The sequence below is a fragment of the Haliaeetus leucocephalus genome, unplaced genomic scaffold (assembly GCF_000737465.1).
Source record: "Haliaeetus leucocephalus isolate CR32 unplaced genomic scaffold, Haliaeetus_leucocephalus-4.0 Scaffold1000, whole genome shotgun sequence".
Lineage (NCBI taxonomy): Eukaryota > Metazoa > Chordata > Aves > Accipitriformes > Accipitridae > Haliaeetus > Haliaeetus leucocephalus.
This window is the reverse complement of record NW_010973436.1, coordinates 1,338,376-1,356,272: the sequence shown is the minus strand read 5'-3', so window position 1 is coordinate 1,356,272 and position 17,897 is coordinate 1,338,376. Positions and strand designations below refer to the sequence as shown.

Sequence of the window (17,897 nt, the reverse complement as noted above, 5' to 3'; positions counted from 1 at the left end):
AACTAATAAGTAAAGATGCTGCTGCTTCTAAGTCATTCACCCAGAACACACGAAGCATCACGCTTATTTTACACAGGTTGAGGTCAGGTGGTATAGATTTTTATTTCAATAATGCACCATCCCCGAGATAGTTAAGCTACAGGAAATGTGTATTTATGCTATTCTTTTTCATCTGATAGCTGTTTCATGTGACAAACATTTGTACTGAGAAAGTATAATACTATAGCCCTGTCTTGAAAATACTACGTGATCTGGCAAAATATGAAGTGAATAGCTTACAATTCTTGCAACACAGATAAACCTTGTACTTACATGTGCTGGGCAGTAAGGCTTTTTTATTCATCAAGGAAGGGGAAACATTCTTAAATTGTTAATGTAGCCTATGGAGAAATTATTTAAAAGAACATGAAGGCTTTAAACAATAGAAAACAAAAAGATTTTGGGAATCAACTTAAAACAGGTTTACTCTAACCTGAAGTGTAAACATGCAGAATTAAAAAGAGCTTTAGCCCTGCCTCCCTCTTCCTGCAGCTCTGCAATGTCACCCTTCAGTACTTGTACTGCTGGAATATGACTTTTGCTTGCAATGTTTTACCTCATGTTTTGGTGCTTTTTCAAAGACTAGAATTGGGCAGTTTTAATACAATTTAGCACAACAATATAGAGAAATTGAAAATTAAGGTGTTTAAAATGATTGAATCTGGAAATTACTCAAGACTTTCATAGGAAATAAAAAGTTAAAATAATACTGTTCCTAATAATCTTCTATTATGTCAGGAAATTAATGTTTGAAAACTAGCGAGTAATCTGCATTCAAGTTTGTCATGACAAGGAAGGACAGATTAAGAGTAAAAACGTGTTGTGGTGTGTGCAGTAAAATCCATTGCAGTCTCCCTGCAAGAACTGGAGAATGCCTGTTGAAGCTCTATAGGCATTCTGCTGTCTTGTGAATTTAGGCAGACAGGGAGTGAGGGATGATATGCGCATTTAAAAACTCACAGCTTTTATGCTTCCCTGACTTTAGCTGAATTAACACACTTAAATATTGTTTACAGCTTTGTTATGGTTTAAGCCCAGCTGGCAACAAAGCACCACGACCCAAAACAAGCCTTTAGTTCACAAAGGTACCTGGTGCAGTGTTGACATTGTTTGACCTAGTCCCTGCTTGCTATCTTCAGTTCTGCAGAGCTGCTCTTTGTTAATTCTTTCCTAACATCAGTTTGCTGCAGAATCAGTATTTTTCAGGGTCATTTTCAATGTTTTTCCCAGCCTTGCAATTAGATGTTCTGTCTTGGCATTTTTAGTTTGTTAAACTATTGAGTCTAGGTTCTTTGTTGCTTTGTCTTCGGTGTCTGATCTTTGTTCCTTGGTTCTTTGCCTGGATGTTCCTGGTGATCTTAAAAACTCAATTCAGGGTCTTCTGTTTGTTTTGTAGAAGATGAAAAAATCTCTGGTTTATTTGAAGAAGAGATCTTTGGAACTAGACTGCTTTGTGTCTGTTGAGGAACTGTTACAATAACTTTACGTCCATCTATTGTGGTGTGGGCATGTCTTGGGGGAAATGGTTTGTTTCATTTTCTTCATTTCATAGGTATTAGGGATCTGCCACATATTGTGTGCTATGTCTCTGCATCATCCTAGCAACATAAACTGTTTGGGCAATGCTGACATGACTCAATTTGTCAGGAAACATCAGGCAGAAAAACTGTCAGGTTAAGGGAAGTGTGGCTCAAGTGATTGCTGAAAATATCCCAGTTAAGAGGCTTTAAGAAACCCCCTTACTTGAGCTGCAGAATTCATGCTGCTAGCTCTTGCCATTTGTTTTTTCTTAGGATGTCCACTGTATCATTTAGATGAGTAAATAAATACAAACACAAGGACAAAATAGAATCAGACTTTGAACTGGCCAATTCCCTTCTGGCTTTGAAATATTTTTGCTTTCCTACAGGTCTGCTTATGGTACTGAGCTACTGGTTGTGTGCAGTAATTAAATGGGGGGTGGGGGTCTGCTGCACCAAAGGCCTCTTCCCATTTTTGGTTTCCCAGTGCTATGGATTTGTTTTCCTCGTGGTGCACATCTTTTTGCATTGAAGCAAAATAATTTTCTACTATTAGTTGATAAATGAGCCCCTACTCCAGTCTGTGTTTTCTGTAGTTCTTATCATAGGAAGAGGCACTCCAATGTGCAGTGGAACTTTGTGGAAAAAAATATAGTACTATTTATGTAATATTTAAGCAGGAATGTTATCACCCTGCTTTGCAAATAATTTCCCTAGCCACTAAAGCAAGCTATATATATTTTTCCTCAAAAGGCCAGTGTGGGGAGTACAGAAGGGCTTTAGTCAGTCTACATCCAAACTGAGCAAGCCACTTTCCCTGCAGGTCTGCTTTTGTCTTGTCATTTTGTTAGGTACCTTCCCAGTTCTACCAGTGTTTAAAAACAATACGGTGACTGAGGCGATTTATGGATCTTTTTATTACTAGCACATTTTATCTTGAAGCAGTTAATGAATACAAGTTAATCATTAAAGTGTAGGAACAAATGTCCTCTACATTGCCTGACATGTTAACATTTTCCAGGTAGTGCTGTGTATTACCTCTGCTCAGTATCTTTCTTGACAAAACCATTGTTACTTTGTTTGCTAATTGCATTCTCTCACTGTTTTTTACTCTGTTACATTTTAAGGGCTGCTTAGGACTTTCATGAACGGTAGCAGTCCACTTGCGTTGCATTCAGAAGCCTTAACTTGTTCCCATTTATTCCTCCTTTTACTCCCTTGTCTAAGTCTGTAGCTGCACAGTCACTTTGACTCAGCACAGTTTATTTATTCTGCTGCCAAAAGAGGCAGCGTAGACCTTCCACTGCCCTCTCCTTTGTGCTTGCATCATTCATGAGGCCACACAAAATGGATAAGGAAAGCTGATATGCTAGAAATTGGGACAGGAAACTTTTCTCTTTTTTTCTTTTTCGCTTGGGTCGTTTTAGCTAAGCCCCTTCCCTGATCCAGTTGATGGCCTGAGACTGTAGTGCTGGCACAAGGGAGAGAGAGGGACTGAGCAGGTGGTTTTGGGGTGAGAAAGTGGTCGGTCTTTAGAAAAGCTGGGATCGCTGCTCCTTTTAGCAGCTCCATGGATTTAGTCCAGTTTATGCTGTAGTTGCACAGTCATTTTAAATAAAAGTTAAAGGAATAGAGGAACAGTGTGCCTCTTCTCCCTTTCATCCAGCTTCTGTTTCCAAATGTTGTTCCCTTTTGTGGTCTAGCTTCGAGGAGCTGCCTGTCTGGATTCCTGTATTCTTAGATTTCTAAGCAGTGGCCGTTTGACATCCTGCAATAAAAATTCACTGGATAATTCTAGCACCAGGCATGTATTCTACTGGTGTTGAGCATGTATTTTTGTCATCCAGCAGTGGTTTTAATGAGCATAGGATGTTCTCAGTCCTCTTTCATCCTTGGTATTAAGAACTTATGCTTTATTTAGGTGATAGGTCAGGTGTTTAGTTTCTCCTCAGTTGGTCTTATGTCTTTGTCTTCTGTCTTAAGGAGCCCTGCGGTGTTAAAAAATCTTCTCTTTATGTAGAATTGAAGTTAAGACTCATATTTGTTCTGCAATATGAGATTCTTATAATAAGTCAGGGAGGAGTTTTTAACCAAATATACTTGCAATTCATTGCTGAACCCTTTCCAGCTGCCCAATGCCATTTTTAAGTTTGGGAGTGCAGAACTACAGGCAATGGAGCAAAGGTTGTACCATGACTCTGTAAAGAAGATAATGCTGTCTCCTTAACCTGAATCCAGGCACTGCTTCCACTGATTTGGTTGGGCTCTCAGTTTTCTGTAAGAGTTTGTCTTCCAGAATACCTTGTCTTTTATGATCTGAAAATTTTTTTGAAGTATATGATCTTACTTTATTTTGCATTAAGATTACTGCTGCCAAAAGAAACCTGTTTTACCGTCCAAGGAAAGCTATAAACTTGAGTTACCTACATTAGTCACTGTTTCTGTGAGCTTTCTCAGTTGCTTTATATCCTTTTAGGTCATTGACATAAGTAGTGGAGTAGGCTAAAATGCATTCGTGTTTAACCTATGTGGGTTCATGGAGCTGCTTCAGCCCTGCCTCAGTTGGACACACTGAAAACACATTTCCATGCTGAGTCCAAAAGATAGGAGGAAGCAATTTGCATTTAATCAGATGTTTTGTGTATCTCTCTTCTTGCATGGCTGGGCATTTTTGTTGTTTCTTGTAAGGTAGCTCAATGGCTTAATTTGTTTGTATGAGGACTGAAAATGTGGATTTTTAGAACATTCTTTCCTCTTTGTGGAAGTTAATTTTTTTCCCCAAGCTAGCTCTGATTGCCTTACAGGATTGTTATTGAATATATCAGAATATAGGAGGACCCCTGAGGTTATTTCCTGTGGAGCTCATATCTCCATGCTTGGTGTAGTGAAAAGAAAACTTACAAAGCAGAGACATCTAAAGGAAATGGTCTTTTAATTGGAATCTTCTCTAGGTTTCCTCTGACAGCTTTGGCTAAACTTTCCCAATATATGCTAAGAGTCTGGCGAGTTCCTGGGTATTGCTGCTCTCCCACCTTCTTTATCCTTTATGCTCCCCTCTGCTGCTTCACTGCTTATTTACTTTATGACTTTGGGAGGGAGCAGTGGTAATTTGCAACAGCAATAGTCAGGGGTTGGGTGCCTCATACCTTGTTTGCCTGCTGTCAACAGTGCTGCCATGTGCTGATTCTGCTTGCTTGTTCCATAGGTGTGTGTCCTGCTCTTAGGGAGTTGTTCAGAAAGTCTCTTGGCTGATGGAAAGGTGAAGTTGCACAGTGGGAGGTGGATGCAGTGTTTTTACAGGCTGCTGAAAGCAGCAGCCAGCGTTTAGAGAATCCATAGTAAGATAAGAGATGGCATAGAATGCCACATACCATTGCCCTGCTGCTTTCTTATGCTCTGGGGGATGGTCTACATGGGAATTGGATGCAGCTTCATAATTATCCCATGTGCATATTGATCTGCTGCTGAAACGAAATTATATTTTGGTCAGACTGCAGATTCTCAAGTGAGAGGATCCAGTCCAAAAGTGCAACAAAGGCTGTAGAGAAAACTTGAGGTAGCATGCTAATCTGATATTAAACTTAATTATATGGTCTTGTAGCTCATTTAATGCAGACAGGCAAAAAACCCCTATCCCTGAACCATCACTCCCTTATGCCTATACAGTTGATATCAACAGTACTTTTGTAACAGCAAAGCATGTATTTGCAAGAAGCGATTTTGAGTCTTTTAGGTAGAACTGTATAATTAGAGGTAAGGAATATGCCATAAATATTTCAAACTGACTCAAAGGATTATTTTTGATACAGTACTCCAGTATAAGATAGTACTATATGGCTTCATGTAATACACCAGCAAGTCCATCTTGTTTGTTTCACTTGTATTTTTCTTTACTTCTATTTCTGGAATTGATTTGTATAGCCATTTTTCCCTCTTGCTAGCTCCAAGACTTTTGCATGCTCTTTAAAACAAAGTCTTAAATTCAGTCTTTTCTATAAGCCTTTCCTTCTTGCCCTTCTACAAAACATACTAGCTATGCTAGAAACAGAAGTGGTTTCTCTTCTTGCTGCATGCTAGGGACTGAACTGTGTAATCTTTAGCAGTGCACCTGACTGTACCGTTTACATTTGCATAAACTCTTCAGGGATTTGTGTTTCTTTTTAAAGTTTGATGCTATGCAGAGAGAATATTCATATTAAAAATAATGTAGGGAATATAATAGGGATTAAAAATATATTTTCTGAATTTTATCATCTGAAATAAATTCTCTTTTTTTGGTGGGCAAGGTTAAAACTGAATATTTATTTCTGCAATTGGCATTGGTCAGTTAAAAGAAGAGTTCCGACTGTTCCTTTTGACAAAATGGATTTTTATTGCACTGTGAAATAAAACAAAAAGTATAGCACAGCATGGCTCTTAATTTTAACAATAAAACTAAAATATATTTTTGCTTTCTAAATTATTTATAAAATTTGCCTCTTGTTTTCCTCAGTATTTTGGAGTTTTTATACTGTGCATGATAGAGGAGAGCTGCTGAGCTTGCAAATAACTGACTTGAAATTGCTTTGAATAATTTTGCTTTTCTTGGCTTTTTGTACCTAATCAGAATTGATGTGACTGAAGTACAAATCTTCATAATAATCATGCATTTACTGGCAGTGATTGGAGGACCACCTTTTTGGCAATCTCTGGTAATTTTGTTCATGTTTTTATTTTATCCTTTCTAATAATCTCTTGGACACCTGGAAGAACTACCAGCATATAGTAGCACAGTTTAATTTGTGAGGAGAAGGTCTCGCTTTTCCTCATAAATGGAAATATATATTCCTGAGTATAGGTCACATGGAAATAACTGTGCATTCTGGTTTTACCAGAGTTATTAAAACAAGCTATTGTTTCATATCTTGTGTTTGCAGGTAGAAAGTTATCAAATGTTGCACAAACTTAAATGTATCTTCAGTGAAGTCCAGCTTCCTTTTGAGAGTGCTGGCCAAAACTTGAATTAATTTCATGCAATGAGCTAGATCAGCAATGGAGGAGTACTAAATTGGACTGAGGGTATGGGGGAATGTTCTGGAGAGCAGTTGGTAACCACCAGTAGATAATTTGGCCTGAATATGGCTGAAAACTCTTATCTGTATGGAGGGGAGAAAAAAATTATCACTCTTTTTTAAATGAAGATCATCCTAATTAAGCAAGCTGACTGTCATAGGCTGGCTGCGTATAGATCCTGCAGATGTTATATAGGCTCACCAGGCCATGTCAGCTGGCAGTTTATGGGCTGTCATAAGCTGACTTTATATTTGCAGTAGTGAAGTCACATTGGGCTATCAAAATGGTATTGTTCAGAGAAAAGCATGTACGTGCATACATAAATAAAAAAAAAAAATTCTGGAAATAACATCTAAAGCATTGATTTCCTGGAAGGTTTTCCTTCCTGAGTATTGATCTTGTTTGTGTACTTGATAAATGCAATTCTTGAGGTGGATAAAGAAATCTTGATTTGCAATAAAACCAAGAGATGGTCAAAAATTACTGAAACATGTCACCCCAAATTGATGAATTTCTAATATGCTTCATATAACTAGAGAAATGAACCCTCTAACATTGTAGAGAATATCTAGAAAAGGAGCTAACCTTGGCTACCCCTATTTTGCTACATGTGCTTTCAGGCTTAAAATTCCACTCCCACCCCCCCACCCCCAATTAATTATAAAAACTGTAAAGTAAATACCATCTAAAGAGAATGAGTGTGGATAGAACTAATTCCAAAAAAAAATGAGGTTATAAGTCCGCTTATTGGTGCCAAACTTTTCCAGAGAGATTAGTGTGGCCAACTTCCCTACACAGCTATTCCGCATTACAAATAGGGATTTCCAATTAATGTTCTTGGTTTGTTTTCTTTTTTTAAAAAAGGGGGGCAAATGCTGTCACAGTGACCTCTGGCACGATTCAGGGCAAGGTGATGTTTATGTGAGCTTAGAAATTGTTCTCTTGTGTTATTAATAACTTAACCCTTTTAAATAACCTGTGAAGTAACCCTTTTCAGCAAAACCTTAAAATCTATTAGAAGTTCTGGGTTGCAGCAGTGTTTGGCTAAGTCAGCTCCCAAAATATGAAACTATTTTGAATTCCGGTGTTGGATTAATGAAGGCATTTCTCCAGAGAGCAAACTTCATCAGGTTTCCTGTGACAATTAGGAATATTCCTTTTTCATTCAACTTGTGAGATTTTTTGTGTTTATTTAGAGATAAATGTTATTTGCTACTTACAGAGCAAGATATATCATACAACCTCTCCTTACCTCACCCCCCTCCCCAATCCTTTAACATTTTATGTGACAGCAAAATTGGTGGTTTGGTATTTTTGATTTGTTTCTATCTGGGGCAAAAAATAACGGAATAAAATGTGGTTGAATACTCAAACATTCCACTTTCTTATGCTAACATGTGAAAAGCAAAACAATCTGAGTAGGCTAAATGTAGAATTGTGTATTTTGTCAATTGTTGCTTTCATTAGCTTTCTTTTTTCCATGAAACGGTGCATACTTGGACTGGCTTCCTTCTTTCTGTCAGTGTAGATTCTCTTTAAAGTGTGTTAAAATGCTGTTCTGCAAGGCTCCTGGAGCTTAGTAATTTCTGGTGGATGGTAAGTATGACTGCAGCTGTGATCCTCATTTGGAAAATGTGAGTAAAGTGAGCCAGCTTAGGTGCAACTTGTTTGATGCATTGATTATATAGAGGGTTTTTTCTGTTTGAAGTGAGAAAAGTGCTGCAATTGCTTGAGTTTTATTCCACAATGTAATCTTTAAAAGCATAAACACTTCATGAATATAAAGCAAGCTTAGTTTTGGCCTGCTGTGAGTTATTCCTCTTGCAGATGTGACTGAAGCGTACATACATACAGCTCTCAACTACAGCTGGGATCCAGCCTTGTGAGAAGGACTCCCACAATAATACCAGTTGCCCAGCTGGTTGTGGTATTTCTGACTAGGAGCAAGCCAAGAAGAGTTTCTGGAGGGAGTGCCCCTGTCCGCTTATGGATGTGTAGTCTCTTACACACTTCACTGCTGCTTCCCTGAGCCCTTAGCTGTGCTTTTTTCCTGACTGTGTCCTAGTCATATATATTTTTTTAAAATCCCAATTCATGCTGCACAAAAGTCTGATGGCATCTAGTCTGGAGGCCTGACAAATTTTCTGGCAAATGATTCTGGACTTGCTTTAACCTAGGCTCTGGCAAGCACTCATTAATCCATTCTTTGCCTGATGCCACTTGTTTTTATTAACATGCATGGGTTTTTTTTTTCCAGAACTGTGCATGTTTTTTCCCCCAACAAAATTTGGAATGCTCCCTTTGCCAGAATGTATCTGCATTCAGAGGCTTTCTGTGCAGTGTAGCCTTTCTCCTGTAAGCAACTTCAAAGGGTTTAACAGAGAACATGATTTACCTGCAAAAGATTTGGCTTGTGATACTTCTCTGCGTTATTGACAGAGTCTTGTGAAGTTCTACATGCATCTGACTTCTGGTGAAACCCGTGCAATTACCAGGAAGGTCAGAATAATTGCGTAGACTGTAGTTATATATGGAATACCAGGCAAGGAAGTCTTGTGGCTTCCCTTGCAGTGCCCTCTTATTTAAAAAGTCAGGGGCTGCAATGCCATTTTGTAGGAAGATTTCTGAGTACAACTCCCTCTCTCCCTTTACTCAGATTTTTTTTTTTTTTTTTCATTTTCTCCATGCCATTTGCTTGCCTTTGCTGCTTCCAACTTTTGGCCTTGCTGCTCCATTTTGTATGCAAAGCAATTTAGCAGGTGCTGCCTTTTTATACCTCTCCTTTGACTTCCCTCTGCCAAATTTCTGTATGTGGCTTTGTTTCCCATTAATTATTTCTTAATTATATCCATGCCAGATAAGTGCAGTCTAATACCTATCACTGATGCAGCTAACAGTGGCAGCAAAAAGGTGTGTGTTAATAAAGCACAACTAGCCAAACTGGATGTTACAACAGCGTGGTCTCATCCTTCTGGGTTGAGAAGGATGCTCAGGAATTGTTCTCGGATGTGTTGGTAGTAGTTTGGAGTTCATGGGGTGTTTTCCCAGCAAACTCCCCTTGTCTTTGGGAAATGTCAAGCTTAATGTGTTTTGACTCCTGTATGAAGCTTGCCATTGTTTTCCTCTTCCTGTAGAAGAGCAAATTCACCCCATTCTTTAAATACCAAGTATGGTTACTGAAGCAGAGGGCAGCACAAGTACCTTCCTTTATAAGGCTGAGGAGAGACTTTCAGAAGTCCTGTGCCTAGTAATATTAATGAATGATTACAGTTAGCACTCCAGTCTGTGGCAATGTATGCCTTTTATTTATCACTATTCTTTGTTTACTATTTTCAGAAAATGTTTTCTGACTTGACAGTGCAGCCTGAGCAAGGGAGAGATATGTTTGAGTGTCATGAAACTATGCCAGCTGGCCAGAAGCCTGTGGGGCAGTGATTTGGAGAGGTGGTCTGGGTGCTCATCTGTAGGCTGCCTAAGAGCAAGGCATGGAGAGTTAAAGCTGGCTCTGACTCTTAATTGTGCCCTGAAAAGATCAAGAGATTAAGTTATTGAATGTGATAGAAAACTAATGATCTTTACCTGCTGAAAGCTACACTGAGAGTATAACTGAGGAAAAATAGAAACAACTTGACCTCATTTGGCCTTCTGTATGTAGTTGGACTCCTTGCTGTTGGGGGGCCAAGTGTGTTTTTCAGTTGAGTGTTATGACTTCAGTTCCTGAATTAAGAGCCTGTGAGGATTTTTAGTAGTTGTATAGATAAGTTGGGAAGTTTTGAGTAGTTCATCTAAACACTTGCTTCCATACCATATCTCCTGTGGTTTATTTTGAACTTTCTTCACTTCTAGTTTCTCCTGTTCTGCTTGAAACACTACTGTTAAAAAATGCCTTTCTCAAAGCTGCTTGCACTCATTTTTCACTTCTTTAGCAACCTCATTGCTTGCTCTCCTAGGCTTACTGACTCGAAGATGACTTGTCTGATCTCTCTTGGCTTCCCTTGTCTTGCCCATAAGATAGGATCCAGTTTCTTAAGGGGCTTTTGCCAACGGCTCTTGCTTTGCCCAGTTTGATATTGGGCTGCATCTGTGAGTTTTACAGCCAGCTTCAGAAAAGATGACTGATGCATTTCTCTTACATGTGATAGCTGATTTAGCTTGCAAGTTCTTGGTTTCTGTCTACTTCTCTGCTTTTGATGGCTCTTTTCAGGTAACTGAAGATAAGTCCAGCTTTATGGGAAGCTTGATGGAAGAATTATTGGAAAAATACATATTTCTCTGTGCCTTGTAGAAATTTGAATCTCTGTATAGCAGAGAAAGAAAAGCAAACATGGTGTTGGAAAGTGGAGTGTTTGAGTGCACCAGAAGTATTAATCCCAATTTCAGATTGCTTGTGCATATTTTAACTTCTTGTCTCTCTTCCATTAAGATTCCAATACTGAATATTCAGGTGAAAATATTCCCGGCTCTCTGTACTGTCGCAGGAACCATATTCTCCTGTACAAACTATTTTGGTGTGATCTTCACAGGTGGAGTTGGCAAAAATGGATCCACTATAGCAGTAAGTACTTTGTTCTGCTAGTTACTCTTCAGCACTGAGTGGCTTTTCAGCCATGCCTTTAGTTTTTATTTAACATAATACCTCCTACATGTGAAATGTTTTCCTTTCAGTTCTTTGCTGGCTTGGGAAAAACAAGTTAATATTGTCTGCATAAGAATAGTAACTTTATGAGTCAAGATTTTTAAAATTTTTGAGTGATTAAAAGTGCTTATGGTACTTTGATGCTTGTTTTTTAATTAATCATATAGAACAGATTATACAAATACACAACCTGTGAAAGAGTTCGTAGAAAAGTCCAGTGCAAAAATCTATTCAGAAGGAAACTTGTCAAGAAGATTGGTAATGGTTTGGATTCTTCTAGATGATCTGTATTATTTATATTACTAGTGAAAAAGTGCAAGTGGAGGTATCTGCACAAGTACTTTCTGTTTCAGTGAAGATGATGATTGATTCTGGAGCCCTGGGAGTTTTCCAAAAAGCAATTCTATGCTGGCCTAATGATTATTTGCTACCTAGAAGGCTGTTTTAGTTGCTTTGTAGCTGGCGCAGAAAAAGCAATAGAAATACTGTCTCCTTTCACTTGCTAACAGTATTAGCTGCTGCCTCTGTGACAAGTTCAGAAATGCGCGCTTCTTGCTGCCTAAAACCTCATTTTCTCCCCCAGCACAAGAAAGGTTCAACCACATTCTCAGCTGATGTTCACTCAAGTTTTACCATATTTTGTTCCTGTTAGTACCAGTGTTCAGAAAGACATGTTTTTAATGTGATTTTTAGTTAGAAACCACCCATTGCATACTGCGTGAGTGTTTGGCTTATTGAGGTTTCTTTGTACTATGTATGTTTTGTTAACCTAATGCTTTAACTTTATCTTGCTGTAGGGAACAAGTGTCCTTTCACCTTTTCTTCATATTGGGTCAGTGATTGCGTTAGCTGCGATGATCTACAAGAAATCTGCTGTGCAGCTCTTTGAAAGGCATCCCTGCTTATATATACTTACTTTTGGTTTTGTATCTGCTAAGATAACAAATAAATTAGTGGTAAGTGCACCAGACCCTTGGAGTTTCTTATTATTGCAGTAAGAAAAACTTCTTGTAGATTTTAAAGTTTTCTGGTTATTCCATTGACTTATCTTGCACCTGTTTGTGTACTGAAGTGATACTCGTGCTTTACTTATTTTCAGTTGCTTGGAGGTACAGTGGAGCCGTTCTTCTGTTTGAAAGAGGAGTGGTGAACCTCAAGCTAATGCCATGGTTACAGAGTCAGTGCCAGTACAGCTTACAGTTGCTTGAGTTCTGTTTCTCCCCCTTTCCCAGCTGTTTATTCACACTTTTGCAGTGTGTTTATGCACATGTGTGATGAGCTGGGCTGGAACAGAGGTGGCTGAAACCCCCCTCAGATGCAGGTGCAGAGGGGAGGAAAGTTTGGGAGAAGCAGAGAATGTGACAGAGCTGCTGAGGTTTGGAACTGTTGCTCAGGGTTTAACTTAAACAATTGGAGAGAAGTAGTGGTTAAAATTATTAACAGGCTTGTACTGGGGAACAGATGGCAATGCTATCAGGAGAGGAGCCCCTGTTGAACAGAGTGAATGAGGGATTAAACAACTGCTGCCCCCCACCATCTCAGTTCTGCAGGCATATGTTGTGTTGTCACATGAACTGGATCAGTGTTGGACATAACTTGCAGTGGAAGAAAAGTTTATTTCTTACCAAGACCAGTTTACTACACAGTCATATCAACAGTTGTGCTGATAAAAGTGAGGATGTGGTGTAGGACAGCCACTGTGCATGTGGGGGAGGGTGGGAAGGTCACACTTGGGCATGAAAAGACATGATCATCAAATTGTAACCAGAGAGAGGTGGTGATCCTTATGGGATGGGAACAAATAGGTGGAGTGAGAGGAACACCAAGTGTCTCTGATTTTTGAAGATCTAGCAGCTGTGACTTTTGTTTCCAGGCTCAACTAAACCTTAAAATTTACCAGTCTACTTCCATTTTACCGTTTTGTTTCTGGCAGGAGGAAGAGTTTGTGGGCTGGAAAATGTGTTAGGTTTTTTTCCCTGTAGCTACATTCTTTGTTCTAATGAAAGATACTTCTCTGCAAACCTTACATCTTGTATAACTGTAGTCTCTCATGGTTAAAACAGTATAGCTGCTGCTACTTAAGTACTTGATTTATCTTGCAGTAATGTGGGTTGAACTGCACTTTTTTGGCTTTGTGTATTCTGAAATCACTCTACGTTGGCTAGCGTAGGTTTATTTCTTAAACTTCCTGTTTTTTAATATAGGTTGCACACATGACCAAAAGTGAAATGCACCTGCACGACACAGCATTCATAGGCCCAGCACTATTGTTTCTGGACCAGTATTTTAACAGCTTTATTGATGAATATATTGTACTCTGGATTGCCCTGGTAAGTATGAGCTTGCTTTGCTTGTTGGTAATCATTGCAAGCATTTGTGTGCTCTTTCACAAATACTGTTTGCATTGGTTGAGCCTAGCTGACTCACCTAAAGGGTAATGGGACTGGGAACCTACTTTACTGAGTTGATTTTCAACAGAGCTCATGCAAACAGAGGTTAACATGGTTTGCTTGGTGCATGATTTAAACAGTTTTAAAGCAATGTCACAAACATTCAAAGCTTAGAATAGAATATTATGAAGATTTGTGTTGATGTCTTGTTAGCAAGAGAATACATTACGCACAGTGCAAGTGTAGTACGGCTGTGCCTTAAGCTCTTGGAAGTATGTAATGTCTGTCATTACTAGCAGCACCCATTAGGAAAAAATATTCTAAGTTAAACTCGTATGTGCTTGTCAAGCACTCAAGTGTTATCTACCAAAATGCAGTGTTAACCTTTTAATAAAATTGGTATTTTATGTATCGTTATCACTATTCAGAGTTAATGGGGAATTTCACAGTATCTGTATAGCTACTGTAACTGGTTTCCCCTCTCTGACTCTAGAATTAAGAGTCTGTATTCTTACAAAGCTGGAGAAAAGCCCAGCATGCCTAGAAGCTCTTTCTTCACTGAGTGATTATTCCTACAGAGTTGGAGATTTAGTCAGTGAAAAGACCCAGTGCTTTTATTCTGAAGTATGCAGGTGGCGTTATACTCTATGAAAACATAGATCTAAATGTGTGTATTTTTTTTCCTGTGGCAGATCTTTTCTCTCTTTGATTTGCTTCGATACTGTGTCAGTGTGTGCAATCAAATTGCTGCCCATCTGCACATCTATGTATTCCGAATCAAGTCATCCTCCACGCATTCTAATCACCATTAGTAAATGGGAAGTCACCATAAGGAGAAATAAGAAAGAGTTGGTTTTCTACATGAACAGATGTGAAGATACATAGGAGACTAAGGCAAAAAGCAGATAAGAACAACATAATTTATAATAATCAATGTTGTATAACTTTTATTCTTTGTTATCAGTAACACTCCTTAACTAGTCTCCTGCCTGAGAGAGTGAATTCCAAGTACACCCTAGTCAACTCTACATGTAGTCAACTCCGTTGGTTCAAAGCCTGGGAAAGCATGCAGGGAGTAATGCTCTGTCTTTGTAATTACCTTGATTACAAAATAATCTATATATGGTGAATGGATCCCCAACAACTGAAGTTTCTAATGTAGTATAATTACAGCTGCAATACGACTTGCTTTTAATTTTAATATTTCATCATCTCTTAGTGAAATACTTGTTTAGTGTCCACTTGAAATTTATTTACTAAAGACCTGAGCTGGTAAAAACAGAGATATCGCACTAGCTTGTGTAGCTGAAGGAGCTGTCAAGGTTTTAGTCCAGACTGATGTGGTTCTTTTGCTTATGCATTGCTGATAAAGTGGTTTCTTGCTAAAGAATAATGCGTTGAACAGGGTTCTGCAAGCGGAAGGGATGACCAGCATGCAAAATAGTGTGGTATCTTTGTCAATTAATTTTATTTTTTTAAATAAACATTATCTAAAAAGACAACTTATTTCTCAATTTTCTTCAGTGGAAAGACTATAAAAAGAAAATTTTACTGTTTACTTTTTTATGTATAAAACTTAAGCAAAATTTCCTTTCTGCTCTTAATAAATAAGAATTCTGAGAGCAACAGTTGTCTTCAGATGTGTGTGTTGCTCTGTCCTACTTAGGCTACAATCCTGCCTGCTATTTAGAAAGCAGTTTTCTATGCTTTTATGTGTATAGTGTTGTGATTCCAGGATCTCCAAGAGCTTTCGCTGCTACATAGTGCAGTAAGTTTGGGGTGGGGTTTGGTTTTTTTTGTTGCTGTTGTTTTAATACCATTTTAAATGTGGTGAACTGCATCAGGGAGGCTAAGTTAGATTTAATGGAGGGTTTAATCACACAGTAGTGAAGTGCTGCAATGTGTGCCACAGGCCCTGGCATTGAGGGGAACTTCAGACCCTGAAAAAAGTGCCTAGGCTTGCTGTACAGAGCAAAGGGAGTGTCTCCAGAGCAGGATCTGCCATGGCTATCAGGGAGCTGCTTGGGAGATGGTGGGGAATGCTAGGAACTTTGTGGCTGAAATCCTAGCCCTCTGACCTTGAAGCATCTCACTCAAGATGGTAAGAAAATGCCTCTGTCTACTGGGAACCCAGAGCTACAGCAGTACCTGAAGACAACTGCATGTGTCTCTTCTTTGAAGGAATTAAGCACAGCTCACTTAAACAAACAAAAAGATCCCAACAACAATAAATGAAAACCCCACTTGGCTGCAGGAAGTGGTGACATGTATTTCCTGTGATACTCTAGTGATTGGAAAATGTGCTCAGAAGCAGAGAGAAAATCCAGTTCCTTCAGTGACTGGAGTGCCTTTAAACCCCTTCCTCCACCTGCCTGGAACAGTACCCGGTGTCAGGCTATCATGGACAGAGAGGTCAGCCTTCCTGCGTTGTGTCCTTGCAGAGACACAGGACTGCTTGGGCTAGAGAGAGAACACAGGAGGAGCATGGCTGCAGTTTAGTTGTTGAAGTGTTTGTCTCTGCGAGGAAAGAACAGGGCCTGGCCTCTGAGATGTTGCAGGAAGTGGAACTGAGATGCTCATTTCTCTAGCCGAACATTTAGCACGTGGACGTGCTCTGTCTTGTGTCTTCTCTAGTTGAAAGAGTTTTGGTTCCTTCCTGTGGGGTGATACCATTTCAATGAGTGAGTTAGAGGTCATGCCTCAGGATTGGGGCACTGGGGAAAGGAGGAATGTCTTAGGAACGAGGAGAAATTTATGTAGGCTTCCCCACTTCACCCTTGAAGTTCCAGGCATTTGCGTGCTTGTGAGCAGCTATTTTATGGCAAGTGCAGCTGAGGGCTCTTTGGGGGTCTTTGCCCTGGGGGTTCCCGAAGGGTCCCTGCCAGGCTGAAGTCTGAGGGAGAGTGGTTCCCACATCCTGACCCATGTACATGGGGCACAGTTCAGTGTCCTGGAAATGTTATGGTCCCAGTGTCTTGATACTGGGAGCATCTTCAGTGTGTAAGGTGGCAGCTGTCTCTTCAGTATCACAGTTTTAGATACATCTGGAATTTAGATAACTAGTTTATTTAGTTTTATCTGTATTCAGCTGGGTGAAGGTTTGATCTAGGTAGTCTAGCCTCTGCTGCTGCCCTTCAAGTGGTGAGCAAGACAAAGTCTGCAAGGCAAAAGACTGGAAGGATTTTAAGGTGCTGAGGGCCTGTCTCCCCTTTCACAAACCATGTGTTTCTTTTCATCAGCATGAAGTGGGTGCAAAACTTAGTTGCTTGGAAAGTCCCTCCCTGGAGTGTGAGTGGTTTTCTAGAGATGCAGACAAGGAGAATCATGCTCTCAGTTTTCGAGGATTTAAGCTGCTCCATATAATTTGTCACTGATAGTTGAGACTAGTGAAGAACTGGAGTCTTTAAAGGATTGTCTAGGACCAAACTTCCATTTAAGAAACATGTCTAAGCTAAAGCCTGTTGATGTTCAGGAAATGCAATAGGGCATCTTTTCCTCAGCTTTTTACTACCTGGAAGTTTGAATGCCCTCCACGTTTAGCCAGCCAGGAAAAAATTCCCATTTCTATCCTGATAAAGTTTCAGTGTTACCAGGGAATAGTTACTGCTTGTAATCCAAGCCATATAAAGTGTTGCTATGGATGTAGGTATTGTATAAATGCCTGTAATAAATAATGGAATACATGAACTTTACTATGGCACCTGTACGTTACAGCACTGTCTTGTGATCGTAGGTTATCTTAGATATGCTTGTAGAGCTAAGGCTGCTCAAGGACTTGAGAAGGGGAACAGAATTTTTGTAGGCTCAGCCCGATCTTGTGACATGCTTTTTCACTTTCTGTTACATTCAGAAGACGCTTAGAAGGAAGAGCTCTTGCAACAGCAGTCTGTTGAGCTTCCTGGAACACCTGCGTCTGAGTATACTCCCTTCAAAACAATACAACCTGTTCTCTGTTAAGCAAGTTTTCCCCTAAAACTGTAAAGGCAAACTGAAAATTTCCACATCGTGTTGGAGTGTTGCTGCCTCTTCTATGAACTGATAAAGGAGTTCCCTTGCTTTGGCAAGGATTTTAACATAGGAAAGAGACAGGCCAAGATACATCAGGGCCTGTTTCTCTTTCATTTGAGTGTCAGTTTTGTTTCATACTAGTATTTTCTCTTCTTTCCTTCCTACCCTGCATGCACCAGGTATATTCAGTGCTTCTATGCCCCATCTTTGAGTTTGGAGTGGAGTTGCTTAGAAGTTTAATCATTTCCCGAA

At 39.4% G+C, this 17,897-nt stretch overlaps 1 protein-coding gene across 2 annotated transcripts in view; it reads left to right on the top strand.

Annotated features, from left to right (window-relative positions):
* CEPT1 (choline/ethanolamine phosphotransferase 1) overlaps positions 1–15,161 on the top strand; it is a 31,361-nt gene extending 16,200 nt beyond the window's left edge. Inside the window, exons 5-9 of one of the 2 annotated variants that reach the window (XM_010584558.1) lie at positions 6,166–6,250; positions 11,035–11,166; positions 12,045–12,203; positions 13,452–13,577; positions 14,330–15,161. In XM_010584558.1, the coding sequence (XP_010582860.1) occupies positions 6,166–6,250; positions 11,035–11,166; positions 12,045–12,203; positions 13,452–13,577; positions 14,330–14,449 (622 nt within the window). In that variant the 3' untranslated portion in view covers positions 14,450–15,161. The remainder of the gene's footprint in view (positions 1–6,165; positions 6,251–11,034; positions 11,167–12,044; positions 12,204–13,451; positions 13,578–14,329) is intronic. The other variant, XM_010584559.1, reaches the window with a different exon arrangement.
* The last annotated feature ends 2,736 nt before the right edge of the window (positions 15,162–17,897 follow it).